This window comes from Gobio gobio (assembly GCF_949357685.1).
Source record: "Gobio gobio genome assembly, chromosome: 15".
NCBI classification, from domain to species: Eukaryota; Metazoa; Chordata; class Actinopteri; order Cypriniformes; family Gobionidae; genus Gobio; species Gobio gobio.
In genome coordinates this window covers 9,886,219-9,909,290 of record NC_137108.1, presented here as the reverse complement: position 1 = coordinate 9,909,290, position 23,072 = coordinate 9,886,219, and the positions used below count along the sequence as shown (strand labels likewise).

Here is a 23,072-nt window from a genome sequence, read left to right as displayed (position 1 = left end):
TCCATGCATCCATCTATCCATCCATTTATCCATCCATACATGCATCCATCTATCCATTTGCCTGTCCATCCATGTGTCCATCCACTCATCTGTCTATCTATCCATCCATTCATTACATAGATCAACCCATGCATCCATCCATCCATCCATTATGTGTCCATGCATCCATCCATCCATCCATCCATCCCTCCCTCTATCCACCCATCCATTTATCCATCCATACATGCATCCATCTATTCATTTGCCTGTCCATCCCATGTGTCCATCCACTAATCCGTCTATATATCCATCCATTCATTACATAAATCAACCCATGCATCATCCATCCATAAATCCATAAGGTGTCCATGCATCCATCCCTCCATTCACCCATCCATCCATCATCCATGTATCCATCAATGCATCCATCCATCCCTCCCTCTATACATCCATCCATCCATCCAGTTCCCAGTTTTCTCTGTTCAAGAATGTTTTGATTCCATAGAAAATTATGTCAAGTTGAGGTCAAAGCATGTGTTTTCACTTCATTGTGGCATATCTGGTTGACCAAATGGACTAGTTAATGATTGCTAAAAGTCAAAGCGAGTCTCTTTGGGGTGAGCGCACTGAAAAATTTAAGCACACATGAAAACACTCTTGTAGAGTAATCAAAACAGGATTATGTTACATGATATGAACATATCCATCAAACTCAGACTTTGTGAAGGTGTTTTAAAAGTGGTTTACTAAGGATCAGTGAAATACTGATACTTGAAACCAAACCGGACGCCTCTTGTGTTGGTGTCAATGGAAAGAAAGACAAAATAGCAGAAATGAAAGGCCTTGTATTGGGAACTTTGTGTTTGTTTTTAAGATACCTGAGCACTTTAAACCATCTCAGGGACTTTGTCTTCAGCTCTGTTTCAAAGGCCAGTGAAATGTGGGATTAGGGATTCCCTTAAGTACATGTGGCATTCCTCCAGAGAGGTGACGCTTTGAAGAACTTTGGAGAAACATCCCAGCCAAACGCTGCTAATTTTTCCAAAGTGAAGCTTCTTATTGCTCTTTTCAAGAAAGTCAAACTGTGTTTAGATGAATCCATATTGATGCACCACCTTGTAGCCTAATTTTTCTGCATTGTTGCTTATCTCCAAAAAGGTCTCAACACTTTTCAAAGATGGCACGATTGGAGGTGACATCAATGTTGTAATTGTTGGACTAATACTGCTGGATGAAGACCAGGTGAGTTTAAGGTGCTATGAATTTTATTGCAATGGACAGAGAAAAGATCTTGGCTCTATTGCATTGATAATGTGTGCTCAAATGAATACATTACAACAACACCAAGTGCATATTTGAGAAATGTATGAGAGTTAAAGCCCCCTGGAGGTGACTGACGTCATGGACCATGAGAGGTTTAGATAACACGGAGCTTTGAAGCCGAATGAAACATTGCTTCAGAAGGTGGATTTTATTGTCCTTGAGAGGCTTGTCTCCTTCACTCTCTTTGAGACGCTCCATCTGAACAGGTCTCGTTTTTATGATGACAGTTTAATTGGATACACAGCATTCCGTTGGATTCCAGCCAGACGAGCGACATGTCTGTGGGAAAGCGGGCCAGCAAACGGCTGAAGGGCTCTGTTACTGATACACCTGTGCTAATGTTAATGAAGTTCACATTAGCCACCAGTCGAGGAATGCAGAAAATTGCCCTCATCCCCCTTTTGATTGGAGTAATTAGCAACAGTCACTCAGGATCAGTGATGAGGGGCTAATTACCTATAGACTCATTTATTGAGGTGGGGTCAGCAGAGGCAGCGGGTAATTGTTCTGCCCAGAGCTTTGATAAGCAGTTTGAGTTAGGCTACATCTACAATAATTTGAAAATGCATCTTTTTCTTGCTATGTTTTGGCTTTTTGTCCACATTGAGACATTGTTTTTGTCCTTTGAAAACTGACATTTTTGAAGACATTTTCCCAAGTGGGCAAATTTGACGCAGCCGCGTTTCCATTACAGATTTGCGCAAAACTTTTGCGATATTTTCTAAAAGTCGACAAAAAAATATTGCGAAATGACAGCGTTTCCATTATGCGACTAAAACCATTTTTTCCCTCTCGTGATAAATCATTCCAAAAATCATGCTACGTATGTTGTTAGGTTTATGTATATCCCAGCCACCGCACGCCATTATTTTTACTGGTAAGAGACGTGCGTGTTATCCAAGCACTGATGGCAAGGAAAGCACCTTATACTTGAGCGGCACATATGAGGTGTTATGATAAATTGTGGCATTTTGTATTCTATTGTTTTTTTATGAGTTTAATAAAGAACTCGTCTTCTGTCCAAACATACCATCATCTGTAAAGAATGATCCACTTTTACATACGCCAGGTTATTGTGACGCATTGCCACATACAGAGACGAGCAAAAAGTTTGAATTTGCATGGTGGTAACTCAAAGTTTTTTTTTTACCACTTCGTTATTTTGGCTCGCAATTTCGTTTTTTGGAAATATAAACTGAATTTAGAAATGCTTTTGAAATGAAAAACTTTGCGTTTAATAAACAAAATATATTTTTGAAATGAAGACAGCGTTTGGAGTGGAGTGCAAAATAATCTGTTCCCTGAGTCCACGGACTTTGCTGTTATCGTGAGTGTACACAAATAAAAGTAGAGAGTTTACTGTTTATAATTATGTCTTGCACATCTGTATGGCTAAAAATGAATCTGAATATTGAGAGTTTCCTGGAATAAGGAAAAAATCCATCAAAAGGCGCCAACGTCGGAAAGAGGGTTAAAGAAAACGTAGCCTATTTAGTTTCATATATAGTTAGGCTATGTCTACATATTATAATAATATTTATTTATAATATCTAAATATTTATTATAATCTTTTATATTATATTATATATTTTATATTATATTATATATTTCATATGTTGATTATGAAAAGTGAGCAGCATGAGTAAGGCAAATCAGATGCGCATATGTCTGGAGACAGATTTTGAGCACAATTGAATTGTTTTCTGGAAAGTCTTTCTTTAAAATGAATTTCGTTTTGAATAAATTGTATTTTAATTTTGATCAATATTTAATCAACTATTTGGCTGTAGGCTATATTTAATAAATAAGAAGCAAACCAAGATCGTCGGGAATGGATTGACCTAGTCTTTGAGCAAGGCTGAAACTATAGGGTCTTTCTGTTTTAATACATTTCTTGAATATATGTCATAATTACAGGCCTATAGATAGTTATGATATTTGTGTTTGCACTGGGGTCCGTCATTATAAAGTTACGCCACTTTCCTTATTAGGAGAAAATATATGTCGTTTTAACGACATAAGATCTAGTACATACTTGAGTGGAAAAAAAATTATATGTTGGCCCTATGTGAGAGCAATGCGTGGCCGTACCAGGTGACCTGTAAATGCGAAAAAACTGTTTCCATTGCAGTTTTGCGAAAATTTCCTTTTTCGAATTGCCTGAAAAACCACCTCATGCGAGCGTAAAAACTTTTTTGCGATATATGGGAGTTTTTGCGAAATTGACGCGTTTCCATTGGGCATATTTTCAATTCGCAATTTCAATTTGCGCAATTTGAAGGGTAATGGAAACGCGGCTAGTGTAGACAGTGAATACTGATTGAAAACAATGACACATGTTTAGTCATGTAACGTATTTTGTACCTATTGATATCTATGGTTGTACCGGTATGTGCCAGCTATGTACTATTCACTTTCACAGTGTTGCTGAAGATAAGTGTTACTTTTATCTTAATATTACATTCCTGCAAAGATGAGAGAAAATTTACTCGCAATGACTGTCCTGGGGCAATTGATGTTTTTGACCATACATAGAATAATGATTGAGTGCGACCTGGACGCTGTAAGTTGTGAGTTATTTTGCTAATAAGACAATCGTGCCAGAAGAACAGCATGAAAACGTTATTATGTCTAGTCTATCTGTATCATCTGGTGAGCTTTTATTATGTGCTATGCATGCGAAGATGATTCAGTGTGGACGAGAAATTTTTGGAAAATGCTTGAAAACGCTAGTGTGGACCTAGAGTGTTTTGAAATAAAAATGCCATTTTCAAATGCATCTGGATTAATGTAGATGTAGCCTTAGTCTCCTAACACTAGTCAGATGTGGCTAGAGTTGGGTAAGTTACTAATTACATCTTCAACAGTGTAATTCGATAACTGTACTAATTACTCTCTAAAAAGTATTGCATTACTTATTACTAATGATAGTATTTCTAAATTCAATATCATCTGAACAGTTGAACAACACAAGAATAGGCATGAAACTGCTCTGTTAAAGGATTAGTTCAATTCCGAATTTTAAAAATTTTAATTGAATCACCCCCATGTCATCCAAGATGTTTATGTCTTTCTTTCTTCAGTCAAAAAGAAAACATTTGTGGATTTTTCTCCATATAGTAGACTTCAACGGGAACCAATGGGTTGAAGGTCACAATTGCAGTTTCAGTGCAGCTTCAAAGGGCTCTACACAATCCAAGCCGAGGAATAAGGGTCTTATCTTTTGAAACGATCGCTTAATTAAAAAAAAAAAATCAAATACTTTTTAAATACAAATGCTCATCTTGCACTAGATCTGTGATGCGCCACAAATTACGTAATCACGTTGGAAAGGTCACGCCTGACATAGGCAGGTAGGGTGAAAAACTCATTTTCTCCTCCAACTTCAAAATCGCCCGACATCGTTGTTTACCCTTTTTTTTTGTAAAGGGAGTTTGGCTTAGTCTTTGCACGTTCGCTTTGTAAATACTGGGTCAGAATGTCTAGCGCAAGGGGTGGCGAACTCCGGTCCTGGAGAGCCTCAGTCCTGCAGAGTTCAACTCCAACCCTGATAAAACTCACCTGCCTGTAGCTTTCTAGTAACCCTTCAGACCTTGATTAGCTTGTTCAGGTGTGTTTGATTAGAGTTGAAGCAAAACTATGCAGGACTGTGTCTGTGGCTCTCCAGGACCGACGCTCGCCGTCCCTGGTCTACCGTGACATTTCCGACCTGATTACGTAATTAGTGGTGTATCACAGATCTAGTGCAAGATGAGCATTAGTGACATATTCTGAAGTGAACTAATCCTTTAATTCTTTCAAATAAATAATAAAAAAATTGCATAAATTCTTCTCCCTATTTAAAGGAAGAAGGTTACATTATAAACATACATTTTATAATTAGATGTTACATTTATTATTATTATTTTTTTGAAATGCAATTTCATCAGAAGGAACTGTAATTAAATTGACTTTTTCCAAGGGAAAAGTAATTAAATTATAGTAAATAATTACTTAGTAATGCATTACATCCAACACTGCTTGGTGCATATGATTGTCTCATCTTCCTTTACTCCAATTCATTCTTCCATACTTCATTCTACTCTTGACACTAGTTAACTCTTTACTTCCTCAGGATGGGCTAGTGATTAACCATCATGCTGACCACACTCTGAACAGTTTCTGCCAGTGGCAGTCAGGTTTGGCCGGACGAGAAGGTCGCCGTCATGATCATGCCATCCTGCTAACCGGTCTGGATATCTGCTCCTGGAAGAATGAACCATGTGACACTCTGGGTAAGGATGATATCTGCTGATCTAACATGTGCTAGAAGGATGTCTTTGACAGCCACGTCTTTTGCAGCATCTCACGTATATTGCATGTTTTTAAGACGCCATGTTAAAAGAAGTTCAACTTTTAAACACGTGTCTTGAGATGCACGCTCTAGGTGTTCACCTTTGCGAATTTTAACAGTTATTTCTTAAGGGATTGTAAACAGATAGGACAAAACATAAAATGTTAAAACACAGCGTTCCTGTAGTTCAAATGGTAGTGCATTGTACTAGCAACGCCAGGATCATGGGTTCGATTCTCAGGGAACGCAGGATGATATGTATACATTAGGGATGCACCGAATGTTTGGCAACCAAAATTATTCGGCCAAAAATAGAAAAAATTGCACTTACGGTGTTCATTTTGGCCGAATAAGTGAAAAGACTGAATACATTTTACCAAACAATGACGTTTTTTAAATATAGCAATTGAAATTGATGATGCGATCAAATATAGCAACCAGCGCAGCACGTGTGAGAGAGCCTCGTCCGCTTGGCACTCTGCGATGACGTCATTTTTGCAGCGCGCACCCTCACACTCGTGCGGACACATCGAGTATAAACAAGGCTTAAAGAAGGCTTTAAAGTGTCAGAGAAAGACGCAGAAATGGCCGTTTGCAGACACTGAATTGTCTAAGCACCCTCAAATGCAAGCAAGAGCACCCTCAGTTGATACTGTAATAATATATTGGCAAACGCTCCAGTGCATGTGTGTCTGTAGAACGTCAAATGTATCCATTTACAACGTGTTTCTGCAGCGGTGACATAGTTGTTGATCTCCTCACCAATGTGTTTAAAGTTAAGTCAGACTCCATTCACTGCTCAAAGTGAATGGAGTGAGAGTGCACTTTACACTGCACTGCACTTACACTGCAACTTTCCACTGCACTTTACACTTTTTTTTCCGGATAGCTCTGTCCATAATTTATTGCACTACCCTAATCCACTGCTATTCCTCATATTAGCCTAACATATTATTGTATACCTCTATCTGTAAAATTCTGTTTATAGTAATAGCCATCTGTATATTGTATTCTTAGTACATATTCACCTGTAAATTCTGTTTATAGTAATAGCCATCTGTATATTTATTCACTGTACATATTCACCTGTAAATTCAGTTCTGTTTATAGTAATAATGTCTCTCTATTTATACATATTTATACATATTCAGTACATATCCATGTCCTGCACTTACGCATCCATTGTATATCCTGCACTTGCTGCTATTGCACTTCTGGTTAGACCTAAACTGCATTTCGTTGCCTTGTACTTGTACTTGTGTAATGACAATAAAGTTGAATCTAATCTAATCTAATCTAAAACCGCCAGAGTTTTTATTCAGTGCTGAGTTATACAGGCTCGCAAAACCTCTCATGAACAAACAAGCTAAATTTTATTATGATTTGATTATGGTACCTGTAGCCATAATAGGCCAAAGATAAGATAAGATGGCCAAATAAAAAAAAAAAAATTACTTTTTTTTTTTTTTTTTTGTGCTTTGTTTGTATAATGTCTGCTGGAATGCTAAAAATGTTCAGTGTTAAATAAATATTTTTAAATTGTAGTTTTGCAACTTTTTTTGTAATTTATTTTAAAAACAAGACAAAATAGTAAATATTTATTTAATGTTTTAATATTTAAAGTAGTTAAACAGACATCAAAATCTTGAACATTGAGAACCAAAATGTGTAAAATGCTAGATGCAATACTTTTTAACAATACTAAAACATTCTTACAAATAAAAAAAACTCAATACATAGGGGTGAATCCAGGTTGATTGGAACACTTTTTGCTATTGAGACAAGTGGAAAAAGTGTCCCAGTCAACTTGAATTCATTCCTATTGAATCAGCAGCTAAATATTTTTTTTGAATAATGATTTTTTTTTTTTTATCAATGGCAACTCCCAGACCTAACCAATACTTGTTAACTGGCCTATTATTGGACACTTTTGCTCAATGTTTAAATTAATTATAGCCTATAGTGAATATCACATTTATACATAGGCATCAGCAACTGAAAACCTTCACTAATGCTTTATTTACACCGCTACGTGACTGTAGAAGACAAAAAGGTTACACTTCACAATACGGGTGCACTAATATGCATTCATTCAAGCTTAACTAATGCACAGATAATCATGAGTTAATGTATGACTCATGAAGAACTAAACCATTTATTAATGAATACTTCATCAGCAACTAATAAACATTCTATATGATTAATAGATTAAGTCATTAATTGTTTAATTTAGTTAAATGTGTCATAATGTATGAATCCCCTAATAACATAGTATTAACTAATAATGTCAAGTCATATTTTAATTACCACAATGGTCAAAACTATGCACTTAAACTTCCAGTTGTCTGCTTTAATTAATCATAAGCTAATGATTTGCAAAGGTATCATTATGTTATGACTTTACTTCTTGAGACACATGGCTGTTAACTAACTAATTCAAAATTAATTCAAAATCCATAAACACAATGACATATTACTTAACAATTAGTTAATAGTCATGTGCCTCAACAAGTAAAGTCATAACATAATCCTTTGCAAATCATTAGCTAATGATTAATGAAAGCAGACAACTGGAAGTTGAAGTGCATGACCATTGTGGTAATTAACATATGAATTGACATAATTAGTTAATATAATAAATAAAAACATGACACATTTAATTAATAGCAATTCATATATTTCTTAATCTATTAATCATATAGAATGTTCATTAGTTGCTGATGCAGTAATTATTAATAAATGCTTTAGTTCTTCATGAATCATACATTAACTTGTGATTATCTGTGCATGAGTTGCACATTATTTAATGCATATTAGTGTACCCTTATTGTAAAGTGTTACCGTCAAAAGCTTTGTGCGCTTTTAAGTTGATGCCAGATTTTATTGTAATCTTGCACAAAAGAGGAGAAAATCATAGGTGTGGTGTGACATTTTAAGATTAATGACCTAATATATAGGGGAGAGCGGACAACCTAACGCTTTTTGACTTTCTCAGTTTGTGTAAATCCACTTGGGGTTCAGCATGTTTTTTTGTATCTCATTAATTTCACACATGTCTAGTACAATTATGTGTTTTTTTTTCATTAATAGTGTTTATTTTTTTCTTGGTTTACGCCGAAAGAATGGAAGTGAAATGTGACAACATGCCCCATAGGTGGGGTACATTGTAACATGTGAGGGGCAAGATGTAACATGACCAAATGACAGCTTAAAATAATAATGTAACGCAGTGTGACAACATGCTCCACCTGCGCAACTGGGACTTAAACCTGGCTTGTGTCTTCTGCTGTTATATCAGCATTAAAGAACTATATCAACTGTTAAATATCAGATTTGACTTCATTTTAAATAAACACAAAAAATAGAGATGAAAAATAAACTTAAGTAGTACATTTATTTTTGCTATGGTTAAATAAATGTTCAGTGATTTTTAAATTTTGCCGCATTTTTTTCTCTAAATAATGTTGATATGGCAACTAGTAAATACATTAAGTTTCGTCATCCTGGCATGTGTGGAACGTTTTAAACCATGTGTGTTACAACTAACCCCGCGTTAGGTTGTGCCCCGCTCTCCCCTACTGTTTGTTTGGCGATGACTGCGCTTAGTCATCACTTAAATTACTGCTAAATTGCCAAATTATTAGACGTATAGTAACAACCTTTTTCTCTAATAACCTGTTTCCTATGAGAGTTCAAGCTGTGTTCTCCACCCTGTGCCACATAAAAGAATCTCTCCCCACTCACCCCTAACCCCATTAGCAAAGCTAGCCATGCCCCTCAAATGCAAGGCCACAGTTCAAAGAGTGCTGAGAACACAACATTTGTGGAGTGTCAATGATTAACACTTGAGCGCAGACTGCGGCTCGCACAGCTCACGCTTGGAGGTGAAGGGGTCAGGGGGTCATGGGAGATTTCACGTCCCTCAGAGGTCACGGACTGGAAGATTAAAGAGCAACGCGGAACCTTTGTTACTACCGTACTGAGAAAACCACCGTATGCAACATGATTTACCCTCATGCGTCATTTCTGCACGTGACAGTTTCTTGAGAGCGAGAAATATTGAAATATAGAACAGCACATATGATGAAAATTTTGCCTATTTTATTTAGACCTTTTACAGTACAAAAATAAATAAATCAATTGTAATGGGTCCTGAAAGACATTTTTAGTCAAGCATTTGATCCTTTTTCCCCCCAGTTTTCAATATGACTGGAAAACACAAATAAATCACAACATGTTCTGGTACAACACATTTGTGCAATACATGCAAGTATTTTATCACTTGGTACGTATGTGTCAAAAATCAGCACATATTTTAAGCGATTAAATCAAAGGAAAATAAATCAGACTCCTTTGGTCCTTTTGGGGTTTGACTTCGGTCCAACATACACCGGACTTCATCTCCATAGGTTTTGTATTAAAGAGTTAGAAAGTCATAATTTGTCATAAAATACAGTTCTCTTAGATCTCAGACCCGTATTGCGACACATATAGAATTGTTCAAAGCATTTTGTGAGTTTGCCTTTCTATTTTTTATGTCTTCTACAGTTAATATACTACTCCTAGTTGTAGATGGCCTAGCATATAATGTGTTTCAGATTCATACTGGTTGAAGTAACTCATACATCTGTTCAGATTTCCTGCGACTGACTCGAAACAACTGGATTCGATATTTGTCTTGAACTAGCCATTGTGAAACAAATACAGTCTAAATCTTGATCTGATTACATTAGTCCATCACTTGCCATCTCACTCTCTTTTTCTGTTTATTGTCCTCTCTCTTCTGAGCAATATAGATTATGTACACTATTATTCAAAAGTTTGGGGTCATTAAGCTTAGGGTAATCACAGTAGAGACATTTATAAAGTTACAAAATATTTCTATTTCAGATAAATGCTGTTCTTTTAACATTTCTAATCATCAAAGAATCCTGAAAAAAAAACTATCACAGTTTCCACAAAAATATGAAGTAGCACAAATATAATAATATTAAATGTCTCTTGGGCAATGATTTCTGAAGGATCATGTGACACTGAAGACTGGAGTAATAATGCTGAAAATTCAGCTTTGATCACAGGAATAAATTACATTTTAAAATATATTCAACTAGAAAACAGTTATTTTAAATTGTAATACTATTTTTTTTTTTACAAGTTTTTATTGTATTTTTGTAAAATAACTGCAGCCTTGCTGAGCATAAGAGACTTCTTTCAAAAACAGTAAAAGATCTTGCAGACCCAAAACTTTTGGATGGTGGTGCAGATTATATGAGATGATCTAGTATAGATTTATTTTTGCTGGCTCTTTGGCTCCTTTTTAGCCTAGAAATCTAGACGCACCCTAGCGGCAGCAAATATAATTCAGTCAGGCCAATCACATCGTGTATAGAGTCGGTGGGCGGGCTTAACATAATGACGGTAGAGTTGCGGCGGTTCCGCCTGTTACTTGTAAACAAAGAAGCTTGCGAACAGCGGCCTTTCGAATCGGCAGAGTTGTGACAGTTCCGTGTGAATTCCCTGCTACTTCCCTGCTAACAAAGAAAGGCACTGAAGTCATTCTTAAAAAAGTGTTCAGAGTTTTGCCGACCGGATACGACAAAAGTTGAATCTATCAACTAGCTCTGCTTCACCTTCTTCGTTGGTCTGGTTGGTTGTAGCGCTATCCTTTTGCATGTAGAGGGAATTTGAAAGACAACCGTTTATCCCGCCCCTCGGTTTGAGCCCTGCTAATGGTGTGTTCCCATATCTTGATGTGGGTCTGGCTTGTCAGGCTAGCTCCTTTTATCAGTTGTACTTCATAATATGTTGGTTTTAGTTACACTCTAAAAAAAAAAGGCTATATATGGCACCAAAAATGGTTCTTCGTCGTAATCATAGAGGAACCACTTTTGGTGCTATATAGCACCATATCTTAACATGTTCTGTATATGGTAGCGGTGCCATATAGAACCTTAGTCAAAGAACCAGTGAAGAACCTCTGAAGCACTGCTTAAGAACCACTGAAGCACCAAAATTGGTGCTATATAGCACTTAAAAAGGTTCCCCTATGATTACGAGCCAAGAACCATTTTTGGTGCCTAAAGCCGCGTTTCCACCGAAATTACCCGGAACAATTTGTACTAGGAACTTTTTTTACAGGAACTTTTTCCCCCCAGATCTGCTACTGTCTGCGTTTCCATTGCGGTCTAAAGTACCTGGAAGATTAGGCAAATTAGTCCAGAGACATGGGACTGCGCGCGGCTGCTCCTCCCAGTCAGCGACGGACAGTAATAATTTTTTGCGCGATACTGTCTGCAACAATAACAGGTGGAGGAGATGCAAGCAGCGCTGCTTTTGGTAGTTATGTATTGTTTTAATAAAGAGGTCATTAACTAAACGGCGGAAAAGAGACGAGCACTGATACTAAAGCGTATTCTGAAAGCTCGTAAAGCTAGATTTAAAATAAGACAACATATGTTATCAGCAGCTATTACGGACATTGACCGTGAGATGGCTGAGACGAACGCGCGCCAACAGACAGAAAGAGCAAGACTGATATTTACTGAATGCAGAACGAACGAACCTCGCAAAAGACTTTTAAAAATGCCGGTTGAAATAAAACGCTGCGTGAGTTCAACCAATCAGCATGTTCAGTGCCCAAGCCCCACCCCCGAAAGTTCCCGAACTTTGAAAAAGTACTACCCCGGGTCCAGGGCAGTTTGGAGGGGGAAATATTTACCCGGAACTTCATTTAGACCCTGGTTCCTGCGGTCGAAACACACTGAGTACCACCCCAAAGTTCCTAGTTCCTGGGGAAAGTTCCTGCGGTGGAAACGTGGCTATATAGAACCTTTTTTTTTTTGAGTGTATATAGCCATCATCATTCATTCATGCATACATCCATTCATTGTTTCAATTTCAGGTTTTGCTCCAATCAGTGGAATGTGCAGTAAGTACCGCAGCTGCACGATCAATGAAGACACGGGTCTCGGTCTGGCCTTCACCATCGCCCATGAATCTGGCCACAAGTAAGAGTGAAATTTATAATTAACCTCTGTTAGATTCCCTCATATCCAGTTGCCTGTATTGGATCAATGAAAGCCTTGTTTTCCACAGCTTTGGAATGGTCCATGATGGCGAAGGCAATGTGTGTAAGAAGTCGGTTGGAAACATTATGTCTCCCACCTTGGCTGGACATAATGGTTTATTCTCCTGGTCATCCTGTAGTCGACAATATCTAAACAGATTTCTAAGGTGAGTAAAGACGTTTTAACATCCAGGATCTGTTTCCCAAATAACAGTTTTCGAACAGCCATGGGCAATGCATCAATACAACTACAGTGTTGTGGAAACTAAACTTTCAGTCACATGAAAGACTATGCCAGAATCACATGCTTTACCCATTGGCAGCCGAAAGTGGCATTAGAAAAACAGATATTAACATTGCGCCCTTTACTGAGCATCTCCTGTCCATTAGTCATCCATGCAGAGTCACCCAGCGTGAGACCAGTGAGAGTCTAGACATCAACCTCATCTTTTAAAAGTAGTATTTGTAGTGCTGTTTTGGTTGTGACATGTAAAAACGAGCAGCTCCAGCAGGTTTTAAATGTCACTTTCTGTCTGAGAGCCACGTCTGTGCTCGTGAAAGTGGATCAGCTTGACCTGCTGCCCTTAAATTAACCAACGTGTCAAATGAACCGGCCTCGTGATCCGTTATCGTGATGAGCTCATCTGGGTGAAGCTCTTTGGCAGCGAGCTGGCCTCAGCGGGATAAGGGATTCCCTGCCAGCCGTTTGTTAGATGCTCAGAGTTGCTTTACCTGTTTCCTACAGATCATTCTGCTGCAATGCTTCTTGTGAAGACTGTTGTTTGACAGTGCATAAGGAAATGGTTGCATAAATCTGCAGGATTTTTGAACTGGTCATTGCACACATCATTGTGGTTGACAATTTCAGTTAGAATTACTGTCAGTTTTAAGATTAAGTAATCTGGAAAAAAAAAAAAAGTTCAGGAAAGTGTAGCTTAAACAGTAGAGCATGGTGCTATCAAATCTAAACTGCTTAAGTTTAGTAGAGCCCCATTCACACCGCATGTTTCCAGTGGCAAGCAGTTTAAGATGTCAAAGAACTAGAGGTGATGAAATCTGACTGTGTTGTCACTTCGCGTCGGCTGTGTCTCAGCCAAAAAGCTGCGCTTGAACACACCAGAAGAACTGTAAGGACTAGGACTAAAGGCAACTATCAACTAGCACATATGCGTTCTGCGCCTGCATGTAAGTGAATATCTGTCTATATCAGCATCAATAGTCTATTTTCGTCATTCAAAAAGGGAAACTGAAACTAGGACTGCAAATATACAAACCGTAAACAAAGCAGCGCTTGCTTACCATTTTGAATTTCATCAAGCTGATCACTTTCTTCATTCGGCTCATGAAAATATTCATGCATTGAATGCTCAGGTAAGATGACGTAAAATTACAATTTACAATTACCGCCTTGACTTCTTTGCTCTCTTTCATCACTTAAGCTTTTCACATACACTGACCCGTTCACTAAGCTGAAGAGCCAATCAGAGTTCTCTCTCTCAATGACGGCCCGATGCCGATTCAACATGCTGAATCGGCCCAGACAACGTCCGACTAGAGCCAATGGTGTGGAACAGACCAAAAAAACTAAGCCAACGATGCTCAAAAACAGCCTGATATTGGCCGACTGTCATCTTGGTGTGTCCCGGCCTTTAGCTGCTAGTGGGTGTTCCCACTTATTGGATGCATAGTAACAATTATGAATGACATTCATGGCTGTCTTTCTTTGTTGTTGACATTCAATAAGTTTTCTCACCGCTAAAAATAAAGAGAGAGAAGGATTATATTTCAATGAAATCAATGCATAAAATGTATCAAATGAAAGAGAAATAACAAGTTCAACACATGTAACCAAAGAGCAAACATGAGTCCGTGGGATATGCAACCAGCTCAGTAAAGACCGCTAGCGTGTGCGGGAGCTGCACGGGCAAGGTCCGTTTTCAGCTGTACTTTTTATCTAACTCCATTAGATTGCAAAGGCAAAAAACAAGTACTCTGCATTAGATTGCTTCAGGGAAGACCAAACCCATAAACAAGTAGAATTTTAGCACTTGCAGTTCCATCATCCTGAAGTCAAAGTGAATGGGCTTTTTGAATGGGCTCTTGGCTAAATGTCTGAAACAAGGTTTTTGGTTAACAGAAGTTCAAGATATTTTTAAGTTCCAAACCGACGTTAAAGCCAACTGTGTTGTCGGCTCGCATTGCTTGTGTCTGGGCCAGAAAGTTGTGCAACAAAACGCAAAAACTGCATCGAATCACTAACTAGCATGTATAATTTGTGCCTGCTTGAGGAAATATCTCTCCATACCAGAAGGGGGCATTAGTCTATCTAGCCTAGTTCAGGGAAACTGAACTAAGACTGCGGATATACAAACTGTAAACAAAGCTTACCATTGCTTACCATTTTGAACATGAATCATGTTGATCACTTTCTTCATTCCAGACGGCGATATCATTATGAAAATATTTGCATATTGGAATGCTCAGGTTTGAGGACAAAATTAAAACAGCCTTCACCGTGTGCCCTCTTGACTTTGTCATTTGCTCGCTTTTCATCACTTTTCAATATAAAGCTGAACAGCCAATCAGAGTTCTCTCTTACCACCAATGCCGACGAACACCGATTCAACATGTTCAATTTGCCAAAAAGCCAAAGATGGGGTCTGACTTGAGCCAATGATGTGGAACACACCACAAAACCTGAGCTTAGAAGATCCTCGACGATTGGCTGCCTGTTGGCTTGGTGTGTCACAGCCTTAAGAATCATACTTTTGTTGGATACAATGCTTGTTTCTGCAATAGTTAATTGAAAAATCCGATTGGGTTTTTGTCAAGGTAACCAGGGTGATGCTAACTTCCGGGTTGGCCTACAACTCTATTACCCCATTGACATGATACACTGATTGTCTTGACGACACACTAAAGTATCTGACAGGCTTCTGATCACGTGAGATCCACTGACTTCACTCGCATTGGTAGTTGCCCTTTATTTGCATAATGTTAAAACTTTTCTCAACTTTCTTTAATTGCAGTCAAAAATGGTCCCTGTCGCTCATGTCAGCAGAATGGCAGACTGCTCATGGGGTAGTCGTGGCTTAATGGTTAGAGAGTCAGACTGGTAACCCAAAGGATGCGGGTTCGTTCGATTCTTAATACCGGCAGGAAATGACTGAGGTGCCCTTGAGCAAGGCACCTAAATCGCAAACGTTTCCCGGGTGCCAGTAAATGTCTGCCCACTGCTCTGGGTGTGTGTTCATGTTTTGCAGTGTGTGTGTGCACTAACTTGGATAGGCTACCATATTTGGCCTTCACATCATGTCAGTCAGTCAGTCACCAGCTCTCCATTAAAAATGAATGGGATCATGGTGTTTTATTGCTGACTCCCCAAAGTTTGTGGTTTGAGTTTCGCCATCTCACTTAGTTCCACATCCTGAAGCCGTAAGTGATGCGAACTGGTGTAAGGAACCAACCAATCAATCAGACTGCATACAGTATGTACCAAAACCTGTAGTGTGACAGTGGCATTAGTGTCACCAGAGTCTGCCTGTGAACCACAGCTTTTCCAGGACTGTCTGGGCATCTGATGGCGACAAACTGCAGAATGATCATCCCTCATTTCTCTTTCCACACCCACGACGCCCCAAAAACAGCAGCGTGCTGCAGATAAATACGGCAATGCTCTCTCCGTCAGCTGTCCTCCCATCTGTTTCTCATTTCTCATGAGCAGCCTCACCTACGTCAGCATGTGCCTTTCGACATACAGCCTGCAGATCTTCAAGTAGCTAAAGCCTGATCTGCTTTCAGACCCTCTGTCGTTCCTCTTCACAGCTCTCCGCTTTTATCACTCTCCTCACTAATAAAACAGAGCTTGAAAGGGAGTCTGGCCGGGTCTGGCTTGAGCAGGTCTGTCTTATAGCTGCCGGCCGCCTTAATCAGGGGGGAAACTTAAAGAGGTGACACTGGGAAAACTGAGTGGTGATGAGGAACTGAATCAGATTCATCTGACACTAACATTCCTGCCTCTGTGGGCCAGATGCTGCTGCATTGATCCTTCTCCAGATAATTGGAAACAGGGCCAGAGAAGGACAGGGTTTCCCTTCACTGAAACACAGAGGGATTCTGGGATAGATGGATGTAGTACACTTTATAGTGTTCTGCAACAACAACATCTGTATGTTCCTTTAAGTTGAGTACTCATTTTTACTTAAAAGTCACACCAAATCGTGCATTCCCTAAACTCAAGTATTATGTGCCGACTTTCTGTTTCTGAAGGTTCTTTCAATATTTTGGTTGAACACCTGTATTAGTATGTTTGTCAAGATGTGAGTGTTATATAGTATATATTTAGAACTCATAGACTAGTCGACGTGACCCCTATTACAAACATACATCCCACACACACTCACATACTGACACACTCTCGTCATTGTGCGGGCGGGCGGCCCGGAGCGTCTGCTAAACTACTCGGAGCTCATTCAGGGTTTCACTGTATGTCTGATTGTGTAAAACACACGGTATTAAACAATGTCAAATACTTTCTCATGATCCTTGATATCATTTACCCACGGAGCCTCTCTGTCGGCCTGTATAATAACGGCAGCATTGAATAACATACGTCATGATAAAGTCAGAGAATGTGTTGAAAAGAGTAATCTCTAAATGTAGCCTAGGGAACTACTGTTATGTTGTCATGGTGTCCAGCTCTACTGTACCAGAGTCAAGCTGTTTTACAGTCGTGTTTCTGTCTCAGTACCGCCCAGGCCACCTGTCTGTCTGACGAGCCCAGCGCCATACAGGAGTACAAGTACCCAGAGAAACTTCCTGGAGAGCTGTACGACGCCGACACGCAGTGCAAGTGGCAGTTTGGAGAGAAAGCTAAACTGTGCACTCTGGACTTCAAGAAGGCAAGGCCATTAATATCAATATTTCATATTGTTTTAAAGATTAAATCCCTTCTGTAAAAAAATTACAGTTTGTTTTGGTCATGTCAGAAATATCATATTTCTGAGTTGAGTGCACATGAATGGCACAAATTTTGTGTAAATACTGTTCAAGATTAGCTGCTCATTTAACCTGTTAATGAGGTGAAAGTTTACACTACAAAACTACTACATATGAATGATAAAATATGTATGAAATTGCCCAGCATATGCATTTTACTTTGTGCATGGTGCGTTCACACCGGATGCGAATGAAGCATTTCGCGTGAGTGATTTACATGTTAAGTCAATCCAAAGACGCGAATAGACATTCTGCGGCGCGATTTGCGCGAATGAGGCGGCGCGAATGGCGCGAATTGAAAAATCTGAACTTTGGTGGATATTCGCGCCATGTTAACCAATCAGGAGCTTGCTCTAGTAGTGACAACAACGAGGACAAAATCATATGGTTTACATTAATTATATATTAATATCTGGTTCAGACAAGTGTGCATATGATTATCACTGTAATAAAATTAAATGACATGAAACACAACCCAGTCTCTTTTTGTTAAATGCAAGTTTACTGTATGTATGATCAATAATACAAAAGTATAAGTAAAAGGTATAAGAATCTATGAAATAAAGCAAACAATTCAGTCAAACATTCAAAGTCAGTGCTAGTAGGCTACAACGGTAACGTAAAGTTAAATAGCCTAAAAATAAAAAAGTAATGAAACTTCACTTTGCCCTCAGCCTAAACGATTTGCCAGGGAACAAATTATAGATCCATGAGACCAAAGATCGCCCATTACATATACACAAGACGAATTATAGCTCGAGACACCACAGAGACATCAGAGCCAGCGGCAAATGTGCGAAGGACTAGCCGAGGAAAGGCTGCTCTCGCCGGGGTTAACGAGCGCGGAGAGCCGCTGATCGCCTGGATCTCACAACTCCGAAAACGCCAGATAAAGTGTTCAAATAGGCACTGTTTTTTATAAAATAAACCACAGATTTGAGCTTTAAACAACTACATTATCGCCTGAAAAAGTCTTAAAACTATGTTTTGTCACACATTAACAGTAGTATTTTTACAAAAAAGATGTCAAGTGTGAACACAGCCCATGTCAGCCATATCTCAACGAGACGAACTGCCTGGCAGAAGACCCTTCCATGACGCAAATTTGCGTCTGTTGTGAAGTGAATTTCACGAGCGAATGAAGCGAGTAAACTCAAAATGTTCAAGCGTCCAACTACGCGCAAATAACGCAATTTATTTGCGTCATTCGCATCCGTTGTGAACGCACCATTAGTTATGACTTTTAAATTGGATGCTACAATTCATGTTCATCAATAAGGTAAGAACCAGGACAGTTATAAACCTGAATATACTTGATTTAATTGAACAGTGTATTCAAGTAGTAATTGTTTGGTGTTTGCTGTCATGATGATGACAGTAGTGCACAGCTGTTCTGTGCTCCGGCGTGGTTAGCGCTCACACTACATGCATACCATGCCCGAGCCCAACCAAACTGTGCTCTGGCCCATCTTCCAAGCGGGCCAGGACTGGCTAAACGAACCGTGCCAGGGCACAGTACGGAGCACTCACACTAGTCAACCAAACCAGACTTTGGGGGTCAAACGTGCCCGGGCACGGTTCAGATTGCCTAGTGTGAGTCCAAGCCACTTTTCTTGACTCGGTTCGCTTTACTTTGGCTCGGTTTGCTTTTCCACTGCAGTTTAATACCACTTCAAAGTGATTATAGGCTGATCGGTATAGTTGCGCCTCCACCTCATTTACTGACCACGAATACAGCCATTTCTTTTTTTAAAGTTGCGTGCGATGGTAGTTTAAAGCAAGTCGTTTAAAAAAGTTGTGCGTACAAATGATACTGCGGTAGCTGTTGCTGATTATTTAAATCTAGTGGTTTTAGTGTCTCGTGTCGCAAATCCAATGACATTAGTGATAATTCTCTCTGACCAATCAGTGATCTGCATTGTTTACACATCACATTTTACTATCGCTACAGCTCGCTTGGAACCTCAACCGAGGTGGTAGGGGAGAGCGGGCACAACCTTAACGCGGGGTTAGTTGTAACACACATGGTTTAACACTTTTCACACATGCCAGGATGACGAAACTTAGTGTATTTACTATTTGTCATATCAACATTATTTAGAGAAAAAAATTATTTTGTGCCAAAATTTAAAAAATCTTTGGAAGATATCACAAAAAATAAATACTCATAACCCCAAGTGGATTTACACAAACTGAGAAAGTCAAAAAGCATTAGGTTGTGCCCTGCTCTCCCCTACTTTTGTTCTACCCCTAAAGTTTGAAAGAACAGTATTTATATTTATATATTATATTATTTATAATGTTGAAATATACATATTTTTCGACATTATAAGTCCCTTTACTGCCACTTTTGATCAATTTAATGCATCCTTGATGAATAAAAGTATACATTTCTTAAAAAAAAAAAAAACTGATCCCACATTTTTGTCTGGTAAGGTATGCAGCTTCACAGGTCTTCTCAGCGGGACCATGAGACTGATATATTTGATCCAGCCTGAGCTACGTTACGGTTAAAGTTGTTTCAAACTGATAAGAATCAATTTGTGTGGTTCTTATCATGGAGTTTAAGGTCATCATTTGGAAATAGGAAGCTGGTCCAGGTTCACTAGGAGAGCAGGGATCAAGCGTGACAGTGTGATTGAGAGTAATGCCTCACCTGAGACAGAAACTAGAGCTTGTGGTCACTTCACTGGGGCCTGGAGAGATCTGTCACAATGCACCACAGCACACATGTGCCCCATTTTCTATATAATAATTTTTTTTTTTAGGATACGACCCCGAAAGCACACATGCATGGGCAAGAAGCCTGTTCAGCAAGCTCCACAGTTCATGATTTAGAATGTACCATGGCTAAAAAGTTTACAAAAATTTTATATTTGTTTCTTATGTTGATTTTGTTGGTTTCAACATCACATAAAACTCGGAAAAAGACCTGACATGATTTGTGTTGTCATTATTTAGCGCCACAAAAAGCATGCCTTAAACCAGACGCTATTTGCGCTGCTCTTATTAAATAGTGTTGGTCATTATGGAGATTATCCGTGTTCTTTAATTTACGCTTCGTCAATAGATCACACGCAGAACTTTACACTCGTATTTAGCTTTGTTGGTTTTGCCCTGTTTGGTAAATCTGGCCCTTAATCTCTTAAAGGGGTCATGAACTGGCTTTTGTCATTTTTTTATACTGTTTTCTGAGGTCAACTTATGACCTATAACTAATGTGGTTTTTACATTCAAAAACATCATAATGAAATAGGCTATTTTCTACCCTGGTTTTGAGCCTCTCTCCTGGAACACTCTGTTTTTATGGGCGTGCCGCACTGAAGACTTGGAAGTAAACGCCCACTGCTATGATTTGATAAGTTTTGCATATTACAATGAGCTTCGACTCCCTCGTGAGTACACGTGAGGAATTGTTTTGAAAGCGTGTGGGAAACGGCAACCAGAATGATTCGTCCCACAGGGCTTGCAAAATGTCTTTATCAAACAAACACAATGATTTATCTCTCATCCACCCACACTTAATTGGAATGTTATTTTTTTATTAATTGGCCCGTCCGATCGGTGGATATAACCGCAAACCGTGCATCACTAACACACACTCACACACGCACAAGCCTCACAATAGTCAGACAAATCAAAGTATGATCAAAACTTCCACGATTGTATTTGTCCTTCAAATATCAAGATAGTGAACAACGCACAACAAGAAAGGAATGTTATTTCACTATTTAAGCCCGTCGCCAGGCCGGTGATGCGTTTTGGTAGCCCGTCTGGAAAACACATAGCCCGGGATGTTGGGCTTTGCGAGCCCTGGCCCAAGTCTGATCACGAATCGCATCACAATGAACCAACAACACCTCATATAAAGGATATTTCAGCATGTGACAGTGTGCTAAGTTATGTTCAGTTAGACATGTACACATAATCAATAGATATCAAACGATCTGTAACAATGCAATAGTCACATTTAAAAAAATAAATAAAATTACTCACATTAGTATGTTGCTTTACTCATTCATGCAATCTCATCCTGTCTGCAAATCCAGTCTCTTGTTTACAAACGAATCCGTGGTGAAATGAAGGAACAAATGCGCAATGTCTTCCCCACGTGAGCTGGATATTCATTAAAAATAAAGTTAATCCATGCATTCATAATATTGGAATCCAAATGAAGTTTATGCAGCATTTTTAATGCTTGGAAGTTCGATCCGGTTTAGCTCCACGTAGGCCTATAATCGGTGGGCGGTGCTACAGAATCAGGCATTCTTCTTCTTCTGTTGAGGCCGTGTTTCACTACACTCAGACGTCGCAGCCTGGCACATTCTGAGATCGAGCATTTGCTGGACCTGGTGTCTATAAATGCTTTACATCGACTGACAAGGAGATTTTCAGCTCCGAAACCTACAGGATATTCTTATATCACGATGAACTTTTATATATCAAAGGCTGAATGAAAAGTTGATTTCTCAATTCATGACCCCTTTTACAGTAATTTACCGGTAATTTACCAGTAAAGACTGGATGTGTGATAGGGGCTAAAGCAATGCGTAATTCAAAGTAGGGGTAAAACACCTGTAAACTATCAATATGGAAAATTCCTTCATACTAACAAAGTACATTGGCCCATATTTTTAGAGACTTGTGTGCTTTTTTTGTGAACATTTGACCTGCATCCTTTAGTCCAGGGAGTCTAATGCACGGATGGTTCAGACGGCTCGATTATTCATAACATCACTGCATACTCAACCCTGAGAGGAGAGCACTTGCTCTGTTTCTCTGTTGCTGAAATCTGTAAATCAGTTGTAACATTTTCTGTGATGCAGGAATTCAGGCTGTCTGAACTCAATAAAGATTTGCTAAAATAATTTTTCCACTGTAGTCTAGTCTATACATTTAAAATTGGACCTCCCTGTAGAGAAATCTGATAGAGTGCAGCTCCGGCAGACTCCTCTCCAGGCCTGCACGGTCTCGTGAAGCAAAGGCTGAGCTAAATATACTTTGGAGGGACGCCAGTGGGAATCTCTGTTCCTATTGTCCTGATCTCACTTAACTTTACATATGCAGTCAAAGAAATGAGACGATATAGAGTCTGCTGCACTGGGCATTGATGATGACTATACAGTATTAATTATGCAGCATAATAAAGCTATGATAAAGAGACACATTTTACTTTTTGCACAAAGATTTCACTAAATGTATGTACCATAAATGTACAACTAGAACGATACAACAGAACAATTGGCATGGATGTAAGTTTTCAGCTGCCATAATAGAGCTACTGTATTAACAGGTGTATTTCTCACGCATGATTGATTAATTCCTACCAAAACAGTTTCATAGCAGGGCAGTTATCCAAATAGTAATTAGTAG

General features: G+C 38.9%; 1 protein-coding gene across 1 annotated transcript in view; it reads left to right on the top strand.

Annotated features, from left to right (window-relative positions):
- The window catches only part of adamts16 (ADAM metallopeptidase with thrombospondin type 1 motif, 16), a 125,109-nt gene that overhangs the window by 17,430 nt on the left and 84,607 nt on the right, over nt 1-23,072 (top strand). Inside the window, exons 6-10 of the mRNA XM_079837961.1 lie at nt 1,138-1,221; nt 5,417-5,576; nt 12,537-12,642; nt 12,731-12,868; nt 17,449-17,602. Coding sequence (XP_079694087.1) covers nt 1,138-1,221; nt 5,417-5,576; nt 12,537-12,642; nt 12,731-12,868; nt 17,449-17,602 — 642 coding nt within the window. The remainder of the gene's footprint in view (nt 1-1,137; nt 1,222-5,416; nt 5,577-12,536; nt 12,643-12,730; nt 12,869-17,448; nt 17,603-23,072) is intronic.